Source organism: Argiope bruennichi, chromosome 11, assembly GCF_947563725.1.
Source record: "Argiope bruennichi chromosome 11, qqArgBrue1.1, whole genome shotgun sequence".
Lineage (NCBI taxonomy): Eukaryota > Metazoa > Arthropoda > Arachnida > Araneae > Araneidae > Argiope > Argiope bruennichi.
Genome location: NC_079161.1, coordinates 14,597,518 through 14,622,315, shown reverse-complemented (window position 1 = coordinate 14,622,315; position 24,798 = coordinate 14,597,518). Strand labels below are relative to the sequence as shown.

Genomic DNA, 24,798 nt, shown 5'->3' with positions numbered 1-24,798 from the left:
CCTTTTCACGGGGCGGACTTCACTCACCGACAGATCCTAATTTAGACTTGAATTAGGAAACGATCACCTCTGATCCAGTACCCTCAGTGGTATTGTCTCGACATGGAGGACTTTCTGGCCGCGACAGATATATACGTGCACCATCCATAATGTACATGGAGAGTCTTCGGCCGGTGGAATTCGAACTCACAACCCAAGGGATGCGAATCCAGCTGTCATGTTCTTTCACTAATTCATCAATGTCGTTGCTATCCACTTCTAGTCACAAAATATTAGCAATGACAAATTTTCGTTGATTAAAACTCCAAGGATATTTACTCAAATCCCTCGGTGTCGTGTTCGACAACGCTATCCAGCCAAACCTTTTTCCATGTAAATATAAGAATTCATTTCAAAGAGGCATTCAGCACAGACTAATACAGACCAATTCTGCATGCGACATAACAGTGTCTCTTGTTTAGTAGCGCCATTTAGGGCCAAGAGTAGGTCTTAGCTACTTATGCATCACAGCCCTTTTCACAGGGCGGACTTCACTCACCCACAGATCGTAATTTAGACTTGAATTAGGAAACGATCACCTCTGATCCAGTACCCTCAGTGGTATTGTCTCGACATGGAGGACTTTGTGGCCGCGGCAGATTTATACGTGCACCATCCATCATGTACATGGGGAGTCTTCGGCCGGTGGAATTCGAACTCACAACCCAAGTGATGCGAATCCAGCTGTCATGTTCTTTCACTAATTCATCAATGTCGTTCCTATCCACTTCTAGTCACAAAATATTAGCAGTGACAAATTTTCGTTGATTAAAACTCCAAGTATATTTACTCAAATCCCTCAGTGTCGTGTTCGACAACGCTATCCAGCCAAAACTTCTTCCATATAGATATAAGTCAACCATCTAACTCTCCGACCCGCCCGAAGGCACACGGATTTAAACCATAAAACTGAATGACTGGACCGCCGCAACAGCAACATTGGCGGGAACTGTGGTTGAGTCCTAAGGGCCGTCACCGGCCACGGTACAACCCTCCCCGAAGGAAGTACGTCCCGTCATCGATGGGAGGAGCCAGATCCCCCACCTATTAGTGTACCCTCCAGGGTGGCGAGATCCAACCACCATGCCGGAAGCATCTCATCCTCATTTCGAGGTGCCCCCCCGGGGGGACCATATAGATATAGGAATTTATTTCAAAGAAGCGCTCAACACAGACAAATACAGACCAATTCTGCATGCGACGTAACGATGTCTCTTTGCCACTGATTATGCAATCACATTTTTTACATTTTATTTTACATATTAAGCGAGATTCACAGTGCTAAGATAACTCTGTCAGAGTCAACAGACTTTGACTTCTTTTTTTCTTTTGCAGTTTCTTACCACAGCACTCATCCTATGCAGCTTAGCCGAGGCCATTTATCTTGTGTACCAAGAGAGTCATTCTGCGAATGTCTACTATGTGTCCGTCGGGTTTCGTGTATTCACGTTTGTAAGTATTTTCTCGAAGCTTGCTTTAAGATTTTTAACTCAAACGGGTTTTTCTAAAGTAAGGGAGAGTTTTGAACCGATTTTCCTTATTAAATTTTTATTGCCTTTCTATTATAAGTTTCCTGTTCTACTGTGAATGCTGATATTAATTCTACTGGTTTCAAATCTATGACATATTTTAAATAACAAAAACTTTCAGTCTTAATAAATTCTTTAGTTTAAATATAAAAGAAATTTACATGGAGGATAATGATATAACAAAGTGTTGCACCTCTAACCAAGGGGTGTTGTATTTTTGACATTTCTTATTAAAGAGACATAAGAAATGACTTCTAATCAAAAATATTTGTCTTTTTTTAGGTGATTAAAAGACAATTGTTTTTGATTAGAATTCATAAAAACTCATCTTGCATACAAGAAGAAAAAAAATTATTTTCGATATTCCGTTGATTTTTTTAAAGATTATTTCTTTTCGAAAAATGTTCATTATTTTACTAATTGATGAATGAGAAAAATCTTTACTGAAATTCAGTTTAATAAAATTTAATATCATTTTCAGAATTCATCTTTCTCAGAAAAATAGCAGCCCGCGGTGGCTTGGTGGTAAGGTCTCATCTTCGGGACCCGAAGGTTCCAGGTTCGAGACCCGATTCCATCAAAGAATCATTGTGTAAGGGGGTCTGATGCGCTGAAATCCGTCGAACAACACTTTTGCAATCCGAAGAACAATACTCTTGCAAAAATAGCATATTCTTAGTTCAGTAGTTTCCTTTGATTTCATAATTACTCCGTGATGAGACATAAAATAACCATTATTTAATCCTTAGATTTAATATTTTAATTAATTTAACCTTAGATATCCATAATAATAACATTCGATTTGAAATCAATGCCTTCGATAATATTTTACTGTCCGTTAATAGTAGCTTTATGTTTCGAATAAAAACTCTCTTCTCCATGAAAATGGTGTAAGTCAAATCGACGTCTAGCGAGCCATTTTATAATTATTAAACTCTTTATTTTTTTATAATAATCTCGTTTCGTACATCACATTTTGTTCAAAGCTGTCTAATATTTTTAAATACACGAAGAACATTTCCCCTTATCTGATTTATACTAATCGCTTCCAAATTCACACAAATCCTTAACTTTCATTATTTAATTCTTCTTTACAACCATTAAATGAACTTGCATGTACTTCCTTGACATTGGATTTTCTCCCATGACCTTGAATTGCAAACCGGAATATATTATTTAGTTGCTATCTATTTCTTGCTTAATGTTATGTTTGCAATAATTTTCCTAATGAAACGTGACCTACTTATTATAAGTACTTTTACAGAATTGCTCATTCCCTGCTAATTTAAAGTCCTTTCCAAATGCAATATTTCTAATCCATTCGAATGATTTTTCCGTTTTCTATAACATAAAAAAAACACGTTTGTAATTGATTTATTTTCAAGGTCGTTTCTGCAAGAATTTATCGATGCTGTAAACCTGTTACTCTATCCTAACAAGTCAACGTAATTTAGAGTAACGTAAGTAATGGAGATTAAAGTAGAACCTCCTAAAGTAAAAATGTATACATTTTTATTCAAATTCGTAAATTTATATTCTCAAACTGTAAAAACAACCTAATAGTAAATGATGAAGAAAAATTCTTGATTATATCTAAACATTACCTGATAAAAAGATTAAGTCTCCCAGTTTCATGGTTAAATAGATTTCAACTGATTCGAGATTTAAAATATATTAGATTTCCAAAATTATCTGTCGAATGTTTGTAACATCGCAAAAGATTTCGTAAATTAAATGTTTTCATAACGGAATTAAATGCTATAAGCTACCTAGATCCCCATTCGCATACAAATTCAATTTTGATTTGTCTACGACAAACGGAATTTCATAGCTTTTGACTCCTTTTTTTGTATACAAAGTAAATAAGGAAAAAAGCATTATCATGGTCAAAAAAAAAAAAAAAAAAGAAAGAAAAAAAAAAAGACCAAAATCGAGATTGTGTGGAATTTCTATGTTTCAGTATTCTTTAATTACGAAAAACATATCTTTGGAACTATGTCTGTTTGTTTGTCCGCGAACATGATACCTCAAAAACGAATTAACTCGTAACTGGATATTTGAATTTCCTCACGTGGCCAGAGTCATAAAGTCATAAAACGACAACATTGTTATTTTTCTCTTTTGTCAACAACATTTATTTTGGAAACACGCCGGCGTCCTGGCATAGGGGTAGCGCGTCTTCCCCATGATCTGGGCGTCCTGGGTTCGAGTCCCAGTTTGAGTATGGTTGCTCTTCCGTTGTTCATTCTGTGCGACGTGTGAATGTGCCCTCCTGCAAAAAGGGGTTGTGAGAGCGAATGACTGATGCGTAAGTAGCAACGTCGTACTCTTGGCCCTAGTAGGCGCTACTATAAAAACAAGAGACGCTCCCCCACCGGCTTAAATCGCTGTCTTCGTAACATCGGGCTTGTCCATGGCAGGTGCCATAAGAAGCAACAAAAACATTTTAGAAATACAGTACATTCTCGAAATCATGTAATTATCAAAAATATTAAAAATATTAAATGTTGTAAAGATGTTATAAGAAAAACTAAACCATCTTTTAAAGAGTATTTACTTCCTTTAGATATTAGCATTACACTAATATTAATAACTGTTAGAATTTAACAAACAAAAATGAAGAATACAATATTTTAATGTTATTTTAAGAATATTTCTTTATTCCTTTTGCATTATTCAAATTAAAAGCAATTTCAGAGACATGGAGTCATTGACTCCATAAATCACAACAAAAACTTTAAAAGGAATAACTCGGTTATTCCTTTTAACCTCTTATACTTAGCCCTTTATACTTAGCCCTATACTTAACCCTTCATACTTAGAATTTTACTGAAAATACTGCTGAAAGAACAACTTGAAGGTATTGAGGAGATGATTGTATTCAAGGACAAAATATCACATGGTAATCAGAGCTAATTAACTACTCGGAGTCATTTTTACTGCCTTCTCCAGTTACTGGTTAACCCTTTCTAGGGTCGTGGGAAGTATGCTTCCCACCAAATTTATAAATCTTTGTATGAATTTGTGTAGGTTGGCATCAGTTCTGACACATTTTTTTAGAAAGACAGAAACTTAGATGCTTCAGTTCTTTATCTCACACAAAAGGATGCGTCTTGATTTGTTACTTAATTATTAATGAACCAAATTAATTCATTAATCAAATTAAATGTATCTAATAAGCTAAATGAATCCCTTTTCTTATTCTAATTTCAAGCCTAAAAATATTTTAACATAATATGACTAGAAAAAAATGGCCCTTTAAAGGGTTAAGCTAGGATAGCCAAAATTTTTTATATAATATTTCTAGAAAAACCAACACTTGTCTGTCGCACCTTGCCACTGGCCACCTTAAATGTCTTTTCTTTTCTCAGGGCGAAAAAGTTTACCCTCTTTGCCCGAAATGCTGCCAACATCAGGCCTCTGCTGAACATATTCTGGACTGTTTAGGACTTCTTTGGGGAGATATTTATTCTTCTCCTTTCTTCGTTTTTGACTTTCTTCTTGTCAACGGATTTTTGGATTTAGTCTGACTAAGACAGGCCATGGAGATTAGCAACAACAACAATATATAATATTTACTCTAATTCATAGATTTCTATTAAATCCACAAAGCGAAGGACTATATTTGGCTATCCGAATACAAATGAGAAAGATAACTACAAAACGTAAGGCGCTAGATAGATAAAACTCAGTGCAGCGGTTAAGCTTTTAAAGTGCAATCCCGTATCAAATTTAGAAATAAATCCATCAAAAGGCTGATTGTTTTATCAGTTGCACTTTTACGTGAAACTAAAAGCGATAACTCAAAAACGGAATGACGTAACGAAATGAAATCTGGTATAAGTTCTGCGACTGAATGTGTAGTTCTGTTGTCTAATTTTAGTTGCAAACGATGAAAAAAAAGTTCCAAATACACATAAGGTTTTCTTTTCTATGGCTACGAAATAAACAATTCTCATACGTGAAAACAGAAATTTGAGCATTCAAGGTGTTCTCGGCCTTCTCCAAGGTTCACAAATGTATGTGAAGAGGAGATTAGGGGTGTGCCGATTTTCGATTTATCGAAAACTCGATATTTTTGAAAAATCGATTTTTCATTGCCAGCTTTCGAAGTATATTAATCTATTGATATAATCATGAAGAATGGTTCTCGATGAATCGCGATATTTATTGTTTAACCCTTTCTAGGGCCGTGGGAAGTATGCTTCCCACCAAATCTATCAATCTTTGTATGAAATTTTGTAGGTTGGCATAAGTTCTGACAAATTTTTTTGGAAGGACAGAAACTTAGATGCTTCAGTTCTTTATCTCACACAAAAGGATGTACCTTGATTTGTTACTTAATTATTAATTAACAAATTAATGAATTAATACAATTAAATTTATCTAATAAGCTAAATGAATCCTTTTTCTTATTCTAATTTCAAGCCTAAAAATATTTTAATATAATATGACTAGAAAAAAATGGCCCTTTAAAGGGTTAACTTGATATTCACAATTAATTCACGTTTTCGATTTCATTTTGGTTACCGGTTCGTGTTTATTTTTGTTGGTCTTCATTCTAATTGTCCTTCACACAGAATTTTTTGTTAACATTTGTATAAATACTGTCATATTCTAATATATAAAAATACTTGCTTTAAGCCTGTCATTTGCTTTCTGTTCCCTTACTGAATGATACCATTAACACACTAACATATTTTATTAGAGGGCTCTTAACACAATTATTTTCTAACTACTTTTATTGAAAAGAACACGAATATTTTTATTATATAATTTATATTTTATTATTATATATTATATATATTTTATTATTATTATATTTTATTTTATTTAGAGTCGTTCTGATTTGTCAGTATGTTAAGAGATGCTATATATAACTTATAATAGCTATAAATAAATAATGATAATATGGTATATCGAAAAATATCGATATGTGCTGGGCGATATATCGCGATGATGAAGTTCGGTCATCGTCCAACCCTAATGGAGAGTAAAGTACTTTTATTAAAGAATATGCGAGAAAGTTTGGAGGAGACTATTCCCACTATTTATTTTTATCTACTACTATTTTAAAAACAACGCAATAAAAATTAAAAAAAAAAACTCCAATGAATTCTTTACTAATTTCCGTAATTTTTTAATTCATGTGTATGTTCTTGATGATGAAAGCAATCGTCATTTATCACGCCACTGATAGTAAGTGTAATTTTCTGCGGGTGATTATTCTTGGAAAAAAAATGTACTTTATATTTCGGCATTCAGAATTGTACTGTACGGAATTGTAATTTTTGTGGAGTCTTAAATTTTTTTTGTTTATATATTTGTTGCATTGAATAAAAAATAAATCTTCATTTCAGAATCCTATGTTTATCTCTTTCAGACAATATTATTTCACGAAGTGGTAATATTTATTAAGTAAAATGGGTACTTTTCCTAATTTTTTTTTATTTGTCGGGATTTTTGTTGTTGTTGTTTATTTCCAATTTTGATTTTCCTTTTATTTTTGAATTGAATTAATTTGTTTTAATTCAATATTTTCGTTTATCTATATATTGCTTATGTATGTATGACCCCTATTTATTCGAAATCAAAACATATTGGCGCATGCGTAAAAGTGCGAAAATTTACATATCCAGAACTGGCGCATGCGCAAAGGTTTCATATCAGAAAATAAACAGCATGTTTTGATTATTATTATAGAGTAAGTATTATGATCTTTGAATGATTAAAGGTTTCATATCAGAAAATAAACAACATGTTTTGATTATTATTATGGAGTAAGTTCTTATGATCTTTGAAAGATTAAAGGTTTCATAACAGAAAACAAACATGTTTTGATTATTATTACAGAGTAAGTGTTTACGATCTTTGAATGATTTAAGTTCGATTCAAATCGATAGCGGCAGATATTTATTTTTTTCTCTATTATTCAGGTGTTGTTGCTCATAGCAAATCAATGTTGCTAGACTCTTTGTGAAAACTTGCATTGTTTCCTTTCAGATCCTTGCTCTTTGTCTCCAGATCAAACAAAAGAAAGACGGAGAACTTAATTGTTTTACCTTGTCACTGTTTTGGATATTATTTGCAGTTTGTAATTTTTTCACTTCACCGTTCTTCGATCTTTTTAAGGTAAGCTGTCAACTTTCAAATAATTGTAGTAAATTTATAATTTTTTAAAAAGTTAAAAGATATAAAATTTTCCACTCTATTTTACATTTAATTTTTTTCTACTATTTTTTTTTATTACACCATATAAATTTGCTTCAAAACTCTTTATAATTTTGTAATTACAATTAATTTTTTAGAAATATTTTGATGTAAAGGCACTCAATTTTTATAAGAATTTTATATTTTTCTGAACGAAAATCTATTTTAACTATCTAAAAAAATCCTGACTCGAAACATAAAATCCCTGCCCCAATTTCTTCTCATACATAAGTATTCACAAATATCTTCCAAGCAGAGATTTTCTTTGTTACCCTTAACCAAATTATTTTTTTATTAGATTTTTATAGCTAAATCCTCATTTATAATGTTATGATAAAATAAAGCCACAGAATTCATATTTTTTTTACATATAATATCTTTTTGCATATTATTATACCAGATAATTTTTCTATAATATTTCAAAGTAGAAAATCTTTGCAAACGATTTCATTTTATTATCATTTCTTATACGTTTGTAAATTCTGTATATAGTTATTTTTGTTTTTTCTATTGTAAAAATTTTGGTATTTAATACAATTTTCGTAGCATAATCATCAAACCGTTCAATGACCGGAATGGTTACGGATACTGGGTTATGAGATGGCGTTCTGTTCTGCCTTGTTTTCTTTTAATTTTTATTCGAAATCTTTATTATCAATTGCATTTAATCTTCTCAAAAATTAAAACACCTGGAGTATATCAAATATATTTAAATTTAATTAGAATATCATTTTGAGAAAAGTTCTTGAAATGTATTTTTCTTGCGGTGGGCCCTACAAATATTTATTTTATTGAAAAATACATTTTATAACACTATATTAGTTGAATATATACATATATTTTGATAATGAGACAATGAAAATGAAACTTTCCATTCTCACCCATTTTTGATTATTTCAAACTATACTGTCTCTTTAAGATGAAAAAAAAAATTAAAGGAAATTTGAAATTATATCATTACAATAATTTAAGTTTAATTCATTCATTTATATTTTATTTATACAATCTACTTTGCATAATGTAGCAGTGATACCACGCACACAGAAAAAAAAAAAAAATCAATTTAATATCTTCGCAACGAGCATGAGATAGTAAGATAGAGATAGAGAAACTAACAAATATTGTAGTTAAATCCTAGTAAAAGGACTTTAAAAATTTATAAAAATTATAGAATATTACATGAAGATATATTTGTTATAGTTAAAAAAACTTTTGGAATTTTGGAAATGTTTAACAATGATTTTTGTGTATATTCTTTATAATGGCAGTACCCGCACGGCGTTACCCGTGGCATAACATCCAAGAGGAAAAATTAGCTTTAAACTTAAGTCTAGTCTCCACCCGATATGATATGGGCATGTCACGCAACATCAAAAAACTTAAAAATATTTTTAGAAATCATCATAAATAACTACAAAACAATTTTTCATAGCACACATTGAGAAATATTTAGACTGTTAAAAAAGTAAAAATAAGATATGTTCGTACAAAAAAATAATTCACTAAAAATATACAAAAGAGAAGCTGTTTTAAAATTTAAAAATATACAAATAAGTCATCGCACCCACTGTTCCACTCTTGTTTATCAACTCTGTATAATCTCATATGAAAATAAAATTCAGCTGCTTCATAATTAGGGGTTATACAAAAACCGACTTTTTAAAAAAACCGGTTTTTGAATTCCATATTTCCAAAAAAACCGGTTTTAGCCGGTTTTCGAATTTTTGCCAAAAAATAGAATATGGAAAATTTTTTCTCTAAGTTATATTAAATAACAAAAAACGAAATCAATATCAAATTCAATGAAATTAAAGATTACATATGCTTATTATTTGCACAAAATAACGAAAACTTAAACATTGTTATCTATTTAATATTTGTATTGTTTTCACTCATTTTAATTTCTCCTAAGAAAATAGGATTTTAAAAAACATAAAATGTCGACTGACGGGGACTAAATTTTAAAGCTAAGTCTAATTTTGAACACAATATTGCCTGAAATTGAAAATACTCGTTCATTAACTACTGAGTTTTAATGGCATCAAATAACAAATTTAAGATTTTTGTTCTTTTATTCGTTGCCTCAAATAATGAAAATTCAGCTTTCAGTGTCTTTGGATTTGCAAGTTTTTCTTCAGGGTCTTCAAGAAACTTATGAATTGATTTTTCCATGGCTTCTTTTAAAAAAGCATTACTCTGACGAATAGTTTCTAAGATTTGCTCTTCATCAGAATCGGTTTCCACATAAGAATTTGGAAATAATCTAGACAATATCTTTCCAGATAACTTAATAATTTCGGTTTTTGAAACTAAAGAAAGTACACTAGATTTTTCCGCTGAACTAGAAGTGTGCGAATACAGCAAAAGAGTTGCTAATTCTACTTTCATGAATTCGTTCTTCTAAAGCATATAATGATTTGAAACTTATTTCAGTGTTCAATTTTTTTAGTTCATTTAACAGAAATTCAAATATACGTACACTTGATAATAAATTCGCATCTCATCGCTTTAAGCCCCCAGCTGCTAAACAAATCAGTTCCAACCAATTTTTTTTTTTTTTTGAAAAATTGGAATATTCAGACGTTCCGGAAAACCGGTTTTCTTACTTTAAAAACCGGTTTTCAAATGTGACAAATTTACTTAAAAAACCGGTTTTTTAAAACCGGGTTTGAAAATCCGTCAAATCCTATTCATAATATTTCTTTTTTAAACTATATTGGCTGCTTTTCCACCTGGTGCCAAAAAAAAAAAACAAAAAAAAAAAAATGGATGTAACTCTAGAAAGTGCCACATAAAGTTGTCCATGAGAAAAACATTCTCCGCTTAAGTCAATTCCAGCAGTGTCAAAAGTTTGTCCTTTGACTTTATTTATTATCGTGGCGAAACAGAACCTAACTGGAAATTGAACATGTTTAAAGGAAAACAGTAAATCTGTTGGAATAAGTGGTATTAAAACTGATTCTCAAGCACCAGAGCCAGTTAAAAGTACTGCCTCAATAAAGAATTTTTTCAAACTTTTTATTTGTAATCGAGTGCCATTACACATTTTTGGAGGGTTTAAATGACGTAGTAGTACAGGGTGTTTATAAAGTCCCGGACCCATTTTGATGTTTAATAACTCGTAAAATAATAAAGATATAAACAAACTTATGGCATTTATTGATGGAATAACTCATATATTTTCCTTTTCAGGTTTGAATATTTTTACTTTTGTAAATATCGTCTGCCGTGTGGTTAATTTCAGATAATTTCATTTTCCAGTCTAAATATCTGTACTTTTCTAAATATTGTCTGCTTATTAATTGCATTTTTCTCTCTTTTGTTTTTGGCAACTATTGCATTGTTATGTTTACTTTTGATGTGTTTGTTCTATGTAGTACTTTTGTATGTGATGTTTTATTCGAGCGGATATTAAGGAGAATGCATACACCACAAGAGAAAGCACAAATTTTATGGTGGTTCATAGAAATGAAATCGATAGTGCAAGCACAGAGAAATTTAAGAAGAATTTACCAAAAAGATCCTCCATTCAAATACAGCATCTTGCGGTGGAAAAAGAATTTTCTAGAAATTGGAAGTATCGAAGATAAGAAACGTTCCAGACGTCCTTGCACAAGTGATTTTGATGTTGAGCGTGTCAGAGAGACATTTTTACACAATCCTAGAATATCTGTGAGATCAGCGGCAACAGAATTGGATATCCCAATTTCGACGGTGTACAAGGTTATTAAGAAAAAATTAAGACTGCATGCATACAAAGTTCAAATTGTTCAAGTTTTGGAACCGAACGATAGGCCTAGGAGGATGGCCTTTGCAACAGATATGCTAAGGAGGATAGAAGATGCTGCTGATTTTCTGAAGAGCATAATGTTCTCCGATGAAGCATCCTTTCATGTTTCTGGCATTGTTAATCGCCATAAAGTGCGCAAATGGCTCTGTGGATGCCGACATGCTTGTCGCTACCTGGCGGGAAATTGACTATCGACTTGATATTCTCCGTGCGACGAAGGGGGCACACGTGGAAGTTCATTAACAAGGGTCATGAAACTTTTTGAGTCTATTTAACCATTTATGCTGTTAATTTAAATCTATCTTTATTATTTTATGAGTTATTAAATATCAAAATGGGTCCGGGACTTTATAAACACCCTGTATAATAGGAGCACCAACTTTTAAAATTAGTTCGTGTGGAGGAAGACCAGATGGATTAAGAGAATTCAAAAATTTAATTGGATAATGAGCAGCTTCTTCACTATCCACAACTGATATGACTTCAATATAGTAAAACCTTCCCCAATAAATGCCCTACAAAATGGTACAAATACCTCCAATATCACTTAAGTATTTCTCGAGTTTTCCTCTTTCAAATATACAGACGCTTTCAGGAGACTTCATTTTATATTATGTATAGCTATATCAAAGACTATTTTGAATAAGTTTTGAAGATAAGTTTAATTCAAACGTTGAAAAAACCTTTATTAACTAATATCTGAAAGAATAATTTACTCTGGAAGTAACTAGGCGCAAATTTAGTATTAATTTTTCTTGAAATATATGTTTTCTTTTACTTGTAGGTAGATTTAGGCGACATAAATGATTCACCTACTTTTATCTTTGGCGTCATTACTTTCATTTTATTAACAGCAGAAACTGTTATCTCCTTATTCACCGACCCTCAATACAGCGCTTTCTGGGATGCAGAAAAAGTAAGTACAAATAAGATGTATGTAACATATAAAGTTTTGGTCTTTTATATTATGCGGCATTAGTATATATAATCTTCCACAGTCGTCAGAAACGCAGAGAGAAGTTAAAAATATCCCCGTCCTTTTCGTTTGTATCATTATTGGATATAAAATCTTAACTTCTGTTTTGATTTCTAGCAACGGAGACATGATTTTTTATGTTTAAACTGACTAATATAACAGCCTGCGAATAAAGCTAAGCATGAATAAAAATTAATCTTGAGATCTTAAACTTCACATTTAATTTTATTTTTAATGCAGAATTGTTTGTTAGTGAGATGATGTTTTATAATTTGCATTAGTTTATAGTCAAACCGATTTTAGTGATTTATTTTGATTTGAATGTTCGTAAATATTATGAATAGAAAAGATCCCACAGTAAGAAAACAAGACTTTTAATATTATTATATATTTACATCTAAAGCATATTACAAATAATATATATATTGTTACAAAATTTTTCTTCTACAACAAATATCGCTAATCAATTGTAATAGCGCAGCACATTTAATTGCTATAGTTCCGCAGCTTTCTTGCTGTCTAATCCTCCAATACCTTATTTTGTCGGCGACTCCGGCTGCTCACCACACACGACTTCTGACGATACACACGACTTCTTCTCCAGCTTCAGATTGCCTATCTTTATAGTTCCGGGAGGCGGGGCTAGAATCTTCAGACCAATCAGGGCGTAGTTGGCTGTACCTCGTGTCTTAGTGGATGGATCGTGAAAGTTCTCGAACTTTCTGGTATTATCCATTTAGTCGCCAAACTCGCCAAATTTATCGCCAAGTCGCCAAATGCTCGCCAAGTCTGTCGCCAAGCTCTAAGTTCATTGATCTCAGCACGTACAGGACCGATCGTACAACGGTCTTTCTTACGATGACTCTATTCGTGCCGGGTAGCAATATTATAGGTTTGTAACAATATATATATATATTCATAAGTGCTCTGCAATGTGAATAAGATTTTGTATGGCAGCTTTCGTTAGGTAAATTGTGATAAAAATGTACGATACATTATCAAAAGCATAATAACCTATCTAGAAGGGCGGATCTTCTAGTATTACAAGAATAAGACTTACTACTAATGCATTTATATGATGAACTTCTTACTGTGAAATAAATAACTAAAATTCTTATTCTTTGAGGATCATCGCGTTTATCTTTCTTTGTTAAAAAAAGGGGGGGGGGCGGTGGCCTAGTGGTAAGGTCTCCATTTTAGAACCGAAAGGTTTGAAGTTCGAGACCCGACTCCACCGAAGCGCCGTTGTGTAAGCGGGTCTGGTTCACGTTAAATCAGTCGGGGCCAAACGTCCTCCCGCTGGTGTGGTGCGGAAACTTGGAGAGGAGTTGCCAGCACAAACGTCGTCCTCATCATCTGACCGTGGTCCAAAACGACGATGTCCTTCCCAAAATAGCCATAGTGTTGCCTTAAAGCAGGGCGTTGATATAACTGAACTAAACTATACTTGTTATAAAAAGAAAGTCTTCCCGAGTCAGAAATTTTCAATGAGTCTTTCTGATTATGTACCAACACATGATTGGACTAGTATTTACTACAGGAAAAAAAAATTATAATCAATTTCAATATTTCTACTAATAAGGAAGAAGAAGGAGAGGTCATATCATTTGATCTTTATCTATCGAACTTTTAACATGCATATTTTGATTGGTTTTGTTATATTAACGTCCCGTTTGAAGCAACACTAGGGCTATTTTGGGACGGACCTCGTCATTTTGAACCGCGGTCAGATGACGAGGACGACACCTGAGCTGGCACCCCCTCTCCACACCACCCCAGCGGGAGGACGTTTGGTCAGGGCGGATTTAACGTGCAACAGACCCCCTTTAGACGACGGTTCTTCGGTGGAATCGCGTCACGAACCTGAAACCCTCTGGTTCCGTAGCCGAGACCTTACCACTAGGCCACCGCGGCTCCATACATCTTTTGAAGGATTTGAATTTACACCTCAGAGCTATTTTTTAAAAACCTTAATTAGAATTTTAATTAGTTAAAAATTAAGCTAAATCTTGATATTTTCTTACCATTGTTTCCGAAATATTAGAAAGCAAAAATGAGTTTTGCGTCATCTTAAAAATCAACAAAATACATTTTCAATGATACTAATTTAATATTCGTATAATTTTTTTTTCTAAACTGTATGTAAGGCAATTCTGTCTGTCGTCCCTATAGCGTAAATAAGAGAAATTAGGAGAATATTCCCCAAAAATTTTTAATTTAATTAAAATAGGAATTATTTAGTACTTTATACTCAGAGAAGTATTATTTTTATGAAGGATATAGTAAGTTTTAAAGTTTATATTGTATTTGTATTTTATGTTTAATCAAATATTTTTTATATAATGCAGGATGAATTACTCATGGAACATCAACCTTTATTATCAAGATTGTTTTTCTCTTGGATAAATAGGTGAGTAACAGTGCATGGAATGAGTGACATAAATTGGAAGCTCATATTTTATTCTTTTAAAGAAATTGTAATGAAACATTTATTTTCGAGCAATATTCTAACAAAAATCTAATAAATCAAATTCATTAAAATAATACTAATAAGTTTAAATTTAAGGTGTACTTACACACTAGAAGATTTTTTTTTAAATTTTAACTTTAAAAATCCAGTTTTTTCACAGTAGGTCATTAATATATATTTAAACTCATTTCAGTGAGAAAAAAACCCATATTACACTCATTATTAATTAATTAAATAATATTTAATGAGCTAATTAGCATGTTTTTTGAAACATGATATCTGAAATTCTAATTTGTACAGACACACAATTTTAGTTGGAAATGATGCCTAATATTAGTCTTCATGTTGTCTGCCTCAATCAAGTTTTAAAAATATATAGTTTTTTTTAACAATTTTTTCATTAACGATGAAGAAAAAAAGCCAGATTTTTTCTGTAATTTTAATTTTTAAGTAGCTGTTAAAAATTTATTTCTATAAATATTACTTTGATTGAGGCACATAGCATCCTCTATTTCATACAGATTATTCTGATATATAAATAATTGTATTTGGTTCATTTCTTGTTGAGTTATGATTGTTTGAATGAAGCAACATAGTGAAAAAATATCATTCTCCATAAAATGAGTTTAAAAAAAACCGTAACTAGAGTTTTTAATGAAAGAACCTCAAGAAAAATAATTATAAATCGAGAAACATTTCGAATATTGACAACATCTTGGTATCGTTTGAAAACTAAAGGGTCAGAGAACATTATTAAGCAATAAAAAAAAATATTCGATATTTTGAACGATTTTCGAAGTTTCAAGTGTGTACATACACCTTAAGTAATGAAAACAATAATAGTTTATTACTAAGAATTACTTTTATAATTTCTATTTTTCTGTAGCAATTCATTAATTTTTTAAAGAGTGTCTTTAATCATTGTTTACTTTAGTTTGACCGTTTCGTATTCTTGATTTCTTTAGTAAAAATAAATTAATATTTTTTTCTGTGTTAAAGTTTACGCCGAAGAATTGTTCCAAACTCTCTCAGATAAATCATGTGGGCCGCGGTGGCTTGGTGGTAAGATCTCGTCTTCGGAACCAGAGGGTTTCAGGTTCGAGACCCGATTCCACCGAAGAACCGTCGTTTAAGCAGGTTTGGTTCACGTTAAATACGTCCGAGCCAAACGACCTCTCGCTGGTGTGACGTAGTGTGGAGAGGAAGGTGCCAGCTCAGATGTTATTCTCGTCATCTGACCGTGGTTCAGAATGACGAGGTCCGTCCCAAAATAGCTCTAGTGTTGCTTTAAAACGGGGCGTTAATATAACTAAACTAAACTCTGATAAATTTCTGTTCCAGTTTATGATGGCATACGATATACGATGGTTGCTAAAATCACGAAAAATTTCTTTGGATTTAAAAAAAAAAAACTTTTTTAACTTTTGTAGAATTTATATATAAAAAACGCTAACATGCGTGACACAGAAATCGAGCTTATTTCTAATTGTTGAATGGCAATAGCCAAATATAAGCAAAACATCATACGAATCTTAGACTGCTTCATTCATTGAACAATTTACAGCCGTCATTCACTCAGCTAATAAATGGAGCTGCAAAATATTATTAGAAGTGTTCTGGAGATAGTTTGCCAAGTCGCCAAAAAGTTAAAGGAAAAGAGAAATGAAAGATATTAAAATTAGGCTTCAAACAAAAAGTTCAATCAAGTGTGAAAATAGGCTTAATGGCTGCCATATAAGTAATTGCGGTAAGTCTTAAGATTAATGTACCGCTTCTCGCCAAGCATGCCAAAATCGTGCCAATCATCCAAAAACTGTCTAAAAGTGTGCAGTTCTGGGTATATGGCAGAAAGGCTGTTAAAAGGCGTTTAAAGTTGCAATAAAAATTGTCTCGATTATGTTTGGCGAAAAATGCTTAAAGGTTTGGTTATATTAACGTCCTGTTTGAAGCAACACTAGGGCTATTTTGGGACGGACCTCGTCATTTTGAACCGCGGTCAGATGACGAGGACGACACCTGAGCTGGCACCCCCCTCTCCACACCACACTAGCGGGAGGACGTTTGGTCATGACGGATTTAACGTGCAACAGACCCCCTTACACGACGGTTCTTCGGTGGAATCTGGTCCCGAACCTGAAACCCTCCGGTTCCGAAGCCGAGACTTTACCACCAGGCCACCGCGGCCGAAAAGTGCTTAAAATTATCAGTTTTGGTGACCGTATATTAATCATAAGTCTAGCCGTAATAGCCATGATTGTCTGCGGAAATTTAAATTCGTATGTTTTAAAATAATTATATTATAAAAATAATTTTTGTATTATCTTACGAATTAAAAAGATTACCTTTTTAATTATATAAATTTCATTTTCTTATTATTTTTCATTTAAATTTAATATTTTTTAATTCACTTTTATACACTATCTGAAACAATATTTTTAAATGCTGTGATGGAATTCAAATTCTGGATCAAAATACTCAAGTACTGCCGATCATTAAATCAGTAGTTAGATTTTAATTTCCGTTTTTGTAATATGCACACACTGTAATTTGCAGTAAATTACTTTAATTGATTTCATGTGTTTTAGTCGTATCAAGTTAGACGCTGAAATGTTTTTTAAAGAAATGCATCTCATATTAATAATTAAAAAACTAAAATCCGAATAATCTTGGAGAACAAACTGGTCGTCAAAGGCGGGTGGAATAAAGAAAATTGATAAGTAAATACGATGGCTATCCAGAAACTAAATTCAGTTTTCAAATTTTGCCGCGGAATCGCCGTGTTTGTCATTTCACTCATGCATTTTCATTTTACTGACACATTAGCAAACAATAGAAATCATTTTTGGATTCTCTGAGTCTTGCGTCGGCTGCATGTTAAGCGTTTATAATGTTAAAATAATCAAATATCCCACCGCATGTAGGTATTTTTTTATCATGAGATCTCTTAGGGCTAAGAACATAGAACAAATTGAAGTTTACAAACAAATACTTGAATTCATAGAAGAAAGGCGATGAGGGATTCGATGGTAAGGAGATCTGTGAAAAGTTTCAAAAAACTGCGAGAAAATGTTCACGATGGAGAAAGAAGTGGGCGGCGGTCTTTGATTGATATTTCATTGCTTATGTTCCAAAAATGCATTTTTATAAAAATTATTTTATTAGAAAATTGAACCTCACTAATACGAGTGTTTTGCAGGTTAATATGGCATGGATATAACAACCTCTTTAATATAGATAAACTGGATGTTTTAGGACCAAAAAGGAGATCAAAGTATGTTCACCAGCGATTGCAGAAACAGTGGATCAAAGAAGAAAACAGATACAAATGTTTGTAAGTAGCAACGTAACAATCATTTTTGATTGAAATCATAAAGTAAATGTAGTAGAGTGTTTTTCAAACTTAACCTTATATTTTCTATCTCGTATTTCGCTCACCATTGCTGCATTGCTCCCCAAACCCGCTTCTGGTACGAATTCTGTAAAACGAAAAAGATAACCGAAAGTAAATGACGAGTGAAACGTCTACACATCTGCTCTCTACCACCCCACTCAGGGCCGCGGTGCTCTGTTGGTAAGGTCTCGGCTTCCGAACCGGAGGGCTGCAGGTTCGAGACCCCATTCCAACGAAGAACCGTCATGTAAACAGGTCTGGTGTACGTTGTAATGATTCAGCTTCTTCCTGGGTGACCACTGTGACATTCCTTTTTCCCACACTCGATAATTTACATTCCGGGCCATTCTTCATCAACGAAACTCCCACAGTGTTAAGTGCCTCCAGATGGCCAAATGGAAGACCCTCCTTTTAAGTACGGTCGTCTGGCCAATTAGTGCTAATCCAGATAAGGAACCACACGTGCGTTTCCCAGGGAAATAAATCGTGTCTTCGAAAGGCCAGAGTGTCAAACACTCCAGATGTCCATCATTTTTCCCATTGTGGAGGGTGGATCATCAATGAACATTTCCCACGGGCGACCAGAGACGATTCAGGTTGTTCTGAACGGTGATTGGGTAACAGGGAGTCTGAGAGGAAAATAAAAGGTGAGATTTTTCTGAAGAACGGAGAGAAGCTTCGTGTGAACCGAGGAGAAAAGCTTCGTGTGAATCGGACTTCTGAGTAAAATTCCACCCGAAGCAAATTCGGTGGATTCCGAGAGCTACCCCTGGAGTAGCCTAAGACGCCAACAGCCTGTTAGCTGTTCTTGTAAAGTTGTTTCCTTCGAAATTGTTCGAGGAACTATTCTTGTTTAATGTTCGTGTTGTAAATAGCATCATTCATTTAACCTAGATTAGAAAGAGTTGTTTTTATGTAATAAAGCTGTAAATAAAGAATTTGATCATAACGCTACCTGTTATTGGATCGAGACATCACAACGTTTATACCGTCGGGGTCAAACGTCCTACCACTGGTGTTTTGAGGAAGTTTGAAGTACAAGCTCCAGTGTCGTCCTCGTCATATGATCGCGGTTCAAAATGACGAGCTCCGTTCCAAAATAGCCCTAGTGTTGCTTTAAAAGTAGGTCGTAAATATAACTAAACTTTTAGCGAGTTTGTGATCCCTACTAATGCAGGATATTGTACGATATCTCCACGATGTTGTTCGATATTCTGAATGTCGGGAATATATCGCAAAAATATTATTATACATTTTGTGCTAATAGGAACATCAGGAAATTATTTCTTAGATTTAAATGTGGATGAATTTGTTATAGATGTTTTAGTACTTTAATAACTGTATTCTTTTATCCAGGCAAGAAGATAAAGCTGTGCCTACGAGGATTTGTTGCAATCGTGGACCCTCCCTCCTTTTAGCCCTAGGCAAAGCCTTATTTCCATGGCTGTTGGTTGCAGCTACATTGGAATTTATAAACAATTTTGTCTCACTGGTTCCGCCTATCATACTGGAGTAAGTTTATAGGAATATGTTTCTTAAATAATTTTTATTCTTATATTAATGAATATGTTCTTTATTAACTTTATTATTATGTTCTTTATTATTCTTATATTAATGAATATGTTCCTTATTAACTTTATTATTATGTTCTTTATTATTCTTATATTAATGAATATGTTCTTTATTAACTTTATTATTATGTTCTTTATTATTCTTATATTAATGAATATGTTCTTTATTAACTTTATTATTATGTTCTTTATTATTCTTATATTAATGAATATGTTCTTTATTAACTTTATTATTATGTTCTTTATTATTCTTTATTATTATGTTCTGCGCGCTCCGAGTGGCCGCACATTTTTGAACTCTCTAGATGCATATATGAACGTTTTTAATTTGCATTTGGTATTATATTTATATATATTCTTAAATATTATTATATATTTTATACATGTACTTATTATATAAGATTCTTTACATTTTAACTATTATTTATTTACAGACTTGAATACTGCTTTAGAGTGTGATATTCGGTAAAGCATATTCCCTTGTGTAGTGGTGTTCTGCACGATTTACAGCAATATCTTGTTTTAAGACATGAAGGGCCGCTCACGAATTTTCTCGTGTTTCGCGTCCCATCTGTTTCGACCCGTTCTTGAGTTGTCCCGTGTTTCGTGTAGCATCTGTTATGGACCACTTATGAGTTTTCTCGTGTTGCGTGTCTCTTGTGTTGTGCTCTGTTATTGCTTCATAAATAACCAAGCTATGATGATTTTAGAACGTACAAGGTTGCACCAAAACGTTCTATCCCAGACGAAGTCTTGCAGATTTCTTTGCGGTCGTTAATGTGTAAAATATTTGCCTCTGGTTGGTTTTGCATTGATTCAGCTGATAAAACAGGAAAACGAGATATCTCGTAACCCGGCCACAACGTTCGACCTGATAAAACGAGAAATCTCGTGACTTGTACGCAATGCGTTAATATTTTTTTCTGTGAGTAATATTTTATTCAAAGCTATTTTGTGTTTTAGGGCATTGATTTTCAATTATAATAGAAGAGTGTTTCCTCTCTTATCTAATGTTAGACTGAGAGCTCGACACATAACTGACTTACAATATAGTCCTCGTTTCATACGTGGTAGTTTTCTGAAGGGGGGGGGGGTAGAAACTTGGGTAGTATGTTCTTCTGTCAGCTTAAATACCAGCAAGAGAAAAATACTCAAAAACATAATTTTAAGAAAACCTTTAAAATATTAATGTTTGTGTATTTTTTATATTTTTCTTATGTGAAACTATGTTCAAAAGTTCCTGAATTTTTCAAATATTTCAGTCCACTCCAGAGTATTTAGCCTAATGCGGCAGAAGGATAGGCCTGAGTTTTATGAACTCATTTCTTTGCCCACCAATACCAGAAGACAAAGTTGTTATACCAAAATTCACTGCTATAATATGTATTTTCTCATTAAGTTCTAAGCCCTCCATTTATCTGAAGCCACTCAGAATGTGAACGTATCCGTGGTCCAGTGAATCATAGAAGCAGTTGCCGGTAACGTATCGAGTTAAAATAGAAGTCTCTGTACTGATACTGATAAGTTAAAGGATATACAGGGTGTTTATAAAGTCCTGGACCCATTTTGATGTTTAATAACTCATAAAATAATAAAGATAGATTTAAATTAATAACATAAATGGTTAAATAGACTCAAAAAGTTTCATGACCCTTGTCAATTAACTTCCACGTGTGCCCCCTTCGTCGCACGGAGAATATCAAGTCGATAGTCAATTTCACGCCAGGTAGCGACAAGCATGTCGGCATCCACAGAGCCATTTGCGCACATTATGGCGATTAACAATGCCAGAAACATGAAAGGATACTTCATCGGAGAACATTATGCTCTTCAGAAAATCAGCAGCATCTTCTATCCTTCTTAGCATATCTGTTGCAAAGACCATCCTCCTAGGCCTATCGTTCGGTTCCAAAACTTGAACAATTTGAACTTTGTATGCATGCAGTCTTAATTTTTTCTTAATAACCTTGTACACCGTCGAAATTGGCATATCCAATTCTGTTGCCGCTGATCTCACAGATATTCTAGGATTGTGTGAAAATGTCTCTCTGACACGCCCAACATCAAAATCACTTGTGCAAGGACGTCTGGAACGTTTCTTATCTTCGATACTTCCAATTTCTAGAAAATTCTTTTTCCACCGCAAGATGCTGTTTTTGGATGGAATATCTTTTTGGTAAATTCTTCTGAAATTTCTCTGTGCTTGCACTATCGATTTCATTTCTATGAACCACCATAAAATCTGTGCTTTCTCTTGTGGTGTATGCATTCTCCTTAATATCCGCTCGAATAAAACATCACATACAAAAGTACTACATAGAACAAACACATCAAAAGTAAACATAACATTGCAATAGTTGCCAAAAACAATAGAGAGAAAAATGCAATTAATAAGCAGACAATATTTAGAAAAGTACAGATATTTAGACTGGAAAATGAAATTATCTGAAATTAACCACACGTGCAGAGGATATTTACAAAAGTAAAAATATTCAAACCTGAAAAGGAAAATATATGAGTTATTCCATCAATAAATGCCATAAGTTTGTTTATATCTTTATTATTTTATGAGTTATTAAACATCAAAATGGGTCCGGGACTTTATAAACACCCTGTAAATTGTCCACATTTTAACATAAATTTTATAATTCCTAACTTGTTGTTGTTTGTAATGGCACTTGCCATGGACAAGCTCGCTGACGAAGTCCAAGGGAGCGTCTCTTGTTTTAGTAGCGCCAACTAGGGCCAAGAGTACGTCTATTTTATTATCAAAATTTGTATGAAACTGTTTTATTTCATTATTTTATGAAATTTATTCTTTATAGCTATATTATAACATTCATTGGAAATAATGAAGCTACGTGGCATGGGTACGTGTACGCTTTCTTGTTGTTCTTGACTGCGGCCTTCACCACACTGTCAACCATTCACAACCAACATTATCTGATAACCGCATCTATCATTCCACGAACAGGACTCAATACTGCAATTTACCACAAGGTAAGGACACTGTCTTTATCTCTTCATTATATCTGGTGTTCTGCTGCATTCTTTTAAAATGCTTTAAATTTGGCATGTGAATTTCAAAACTTTAACAGCAATCGAACAAAAACATGTAAATATACAGACTGGTTGTAATTAAAGTTCCACTTTGAAATCGTCATAAAAGGAAAACTACTGAATCAAATGTAATCAAACTTAATAATGGTTTAAAGAAGATCATGGGAATTTCGTTTTCGCCAAAAAACAGTTCGAAAACTCACCAGCAGGGGGGAAATGGCTCTGTATGCAATATTGTTAAGCAAAATGGGACATGAAGACATCGGTTTAAAATGTGTTTAATCATTTCTGAAACACGTTACAAAGCATGTTCAACGCGGCGTCCACCATTTTCTGAAAGCAAGTTAAATCGCATTACTGCATTCTCAACAGTAGCTCTTCGCATATCAGGAGGAATGTTACGCACTTGTCGGTGTATCGCATCTTTCAGTTCTGCCAAATTGTTTCGATTATCACCATAAACAGTGTGTTTGAGATAACACACATTGAACATGCTTTGTAACACGTTTCAGAAACGATAAAACACATTTTAAACCGACGTCTTCATGTCACATTTTGCTTAACAATATTGCATACAACGCCATTTTTCCCCTGGTGGATAGTTTTTGAACTTTTTTACTGTAAAAGAAATTTCCATGGCCTCCTTTAAACTAGTACCAAGTTTGATAACATTTGGTCCAGTAGTTTTCCTTTTATGACCATTTCAAAGTGGAACTTTAATTATAACCACCTTGTATGTAGGTGAAATAATATAAGAAAGACTAATCGTAATTCCCTTATTTTTTTTAACTTTTGTTCATACAAAGTATAAAGAAAATATTGTAATTATTGTAAAACGACAAAAGCAAAAATGTTCATTTGATGCAAAAAAGAAAACCTGATGTACATAATGTTGCATTTATTTCCCCCAAAAAATCATTCTAACGGCGTTATATTTTGTTTTTTGCCCAGGTTCTGAAGCTCAGCAACAGTTCCAGACGCAATTACACCGTTGGCGAGTTGTGCAATTTGATTGGCGTTGATGTTCAAAGACTTTTTGAGCAGTTGTGGACGATAAATTTAGTTTGGAGTTGCCCCATGCGAATCGTTCTTGTAATGGTCCTTCTGTGGCAATATCTCGGAGTGGCCAGTCTTGCTGGGGTCTTTGTCATGCTTCTCATTATGCCTATAACTACTAAACTGGCCTCCACTTCCCACAAACTTCAGGTAAATTAGGTTAATAGTTTTGATTCATACTTGATATATTAACTAACAAATGATCTGAAATGAAGTGAGCGAATAGTTATTAAGCATAACTAATAAACAATGAAATATAAACTATTACATTTTGAGTTTTGTTTAGCTTATATTAATGTCCCGTTTTAAAGAAACACTTGGTTATTTTGGGATGGACCACTTATCTTTGAACCGCGGTCAGATGAAGAAGGCGACACCTGAGCTGGCACAACCTCTCCAAACTTCCACACCACACCAGCGGGAGGACGTTTGATCTTTCCGGCTTTAGTGTTCACCGGACTCGCTTACACGACGATTATTCGGTGGAATCAGGCTTCGGACCCTCCCCCCCCCTTCCCGGTTTCAAAGCCGAGACCTTACCACCAAGCCACCGCAGCTTTATTAAATTTTGAAAAATTAAAGGAACAATTTTATTAAATTTTAATTCCATTTCTCATCACGTAAGGACTTTTTTCATTTTGAATTTAAAGGTCGAAATTATATTTATAATAAATTAAAAATTAAAAGAAATATAAAAAAATAATAA

At 33.2% G+C, this 24,798-nt stretch overlaps 1 protein-coding gene across 1 annotated transcript in view; it reads left to right on the top strand.

The window, feature by feature from the left end:
* Nucleotides 1-24,798, top strand: part of LOC129957065 (multidrug resistance-associated protein 1-like) — a 101,213-nt gene that overhangs the window by 15,940 nt on the left and 60,475 nt on the right. The window contains exons 3-10 of the mRNA XM_056069201.1: nucleotides 1,375-1,491; nucleotides 7,572-7,700; nucleotides 12,353-12,484; nucleotides 14,893-14,954; nucleotides 18,211-18,345; nucleotides 19,762-19,917; nucleotides 22,802-22,976; nucleotides 23,988-24,242. Coding sequence (XP_055925176.1) covers nucleotides 1,375-1,491; nucleotides 7,572-7,700; nucleotides 12,353-12,484; nucleotides 14,893-14,954; nucleotides 18,211-18,345; nucleotides 19,762-19,917; nucleotides 22,802-22,976; nucleotides 23,988-24,242 — 1,161 coding nt within the window. The remainder of the gene's footprint in view (nucleotides 1-1,374; nucleotides 1,492-7,571; nucleotides 7,701-12,352; nucleotides 12,485-14,892; nucleotides 14,955-18,210; nucleotides 18,346-19,761; nucleotides 19,918-22,801; nucleotides 22,977-23,987; nucleotides 24,243-24,798) is intronic.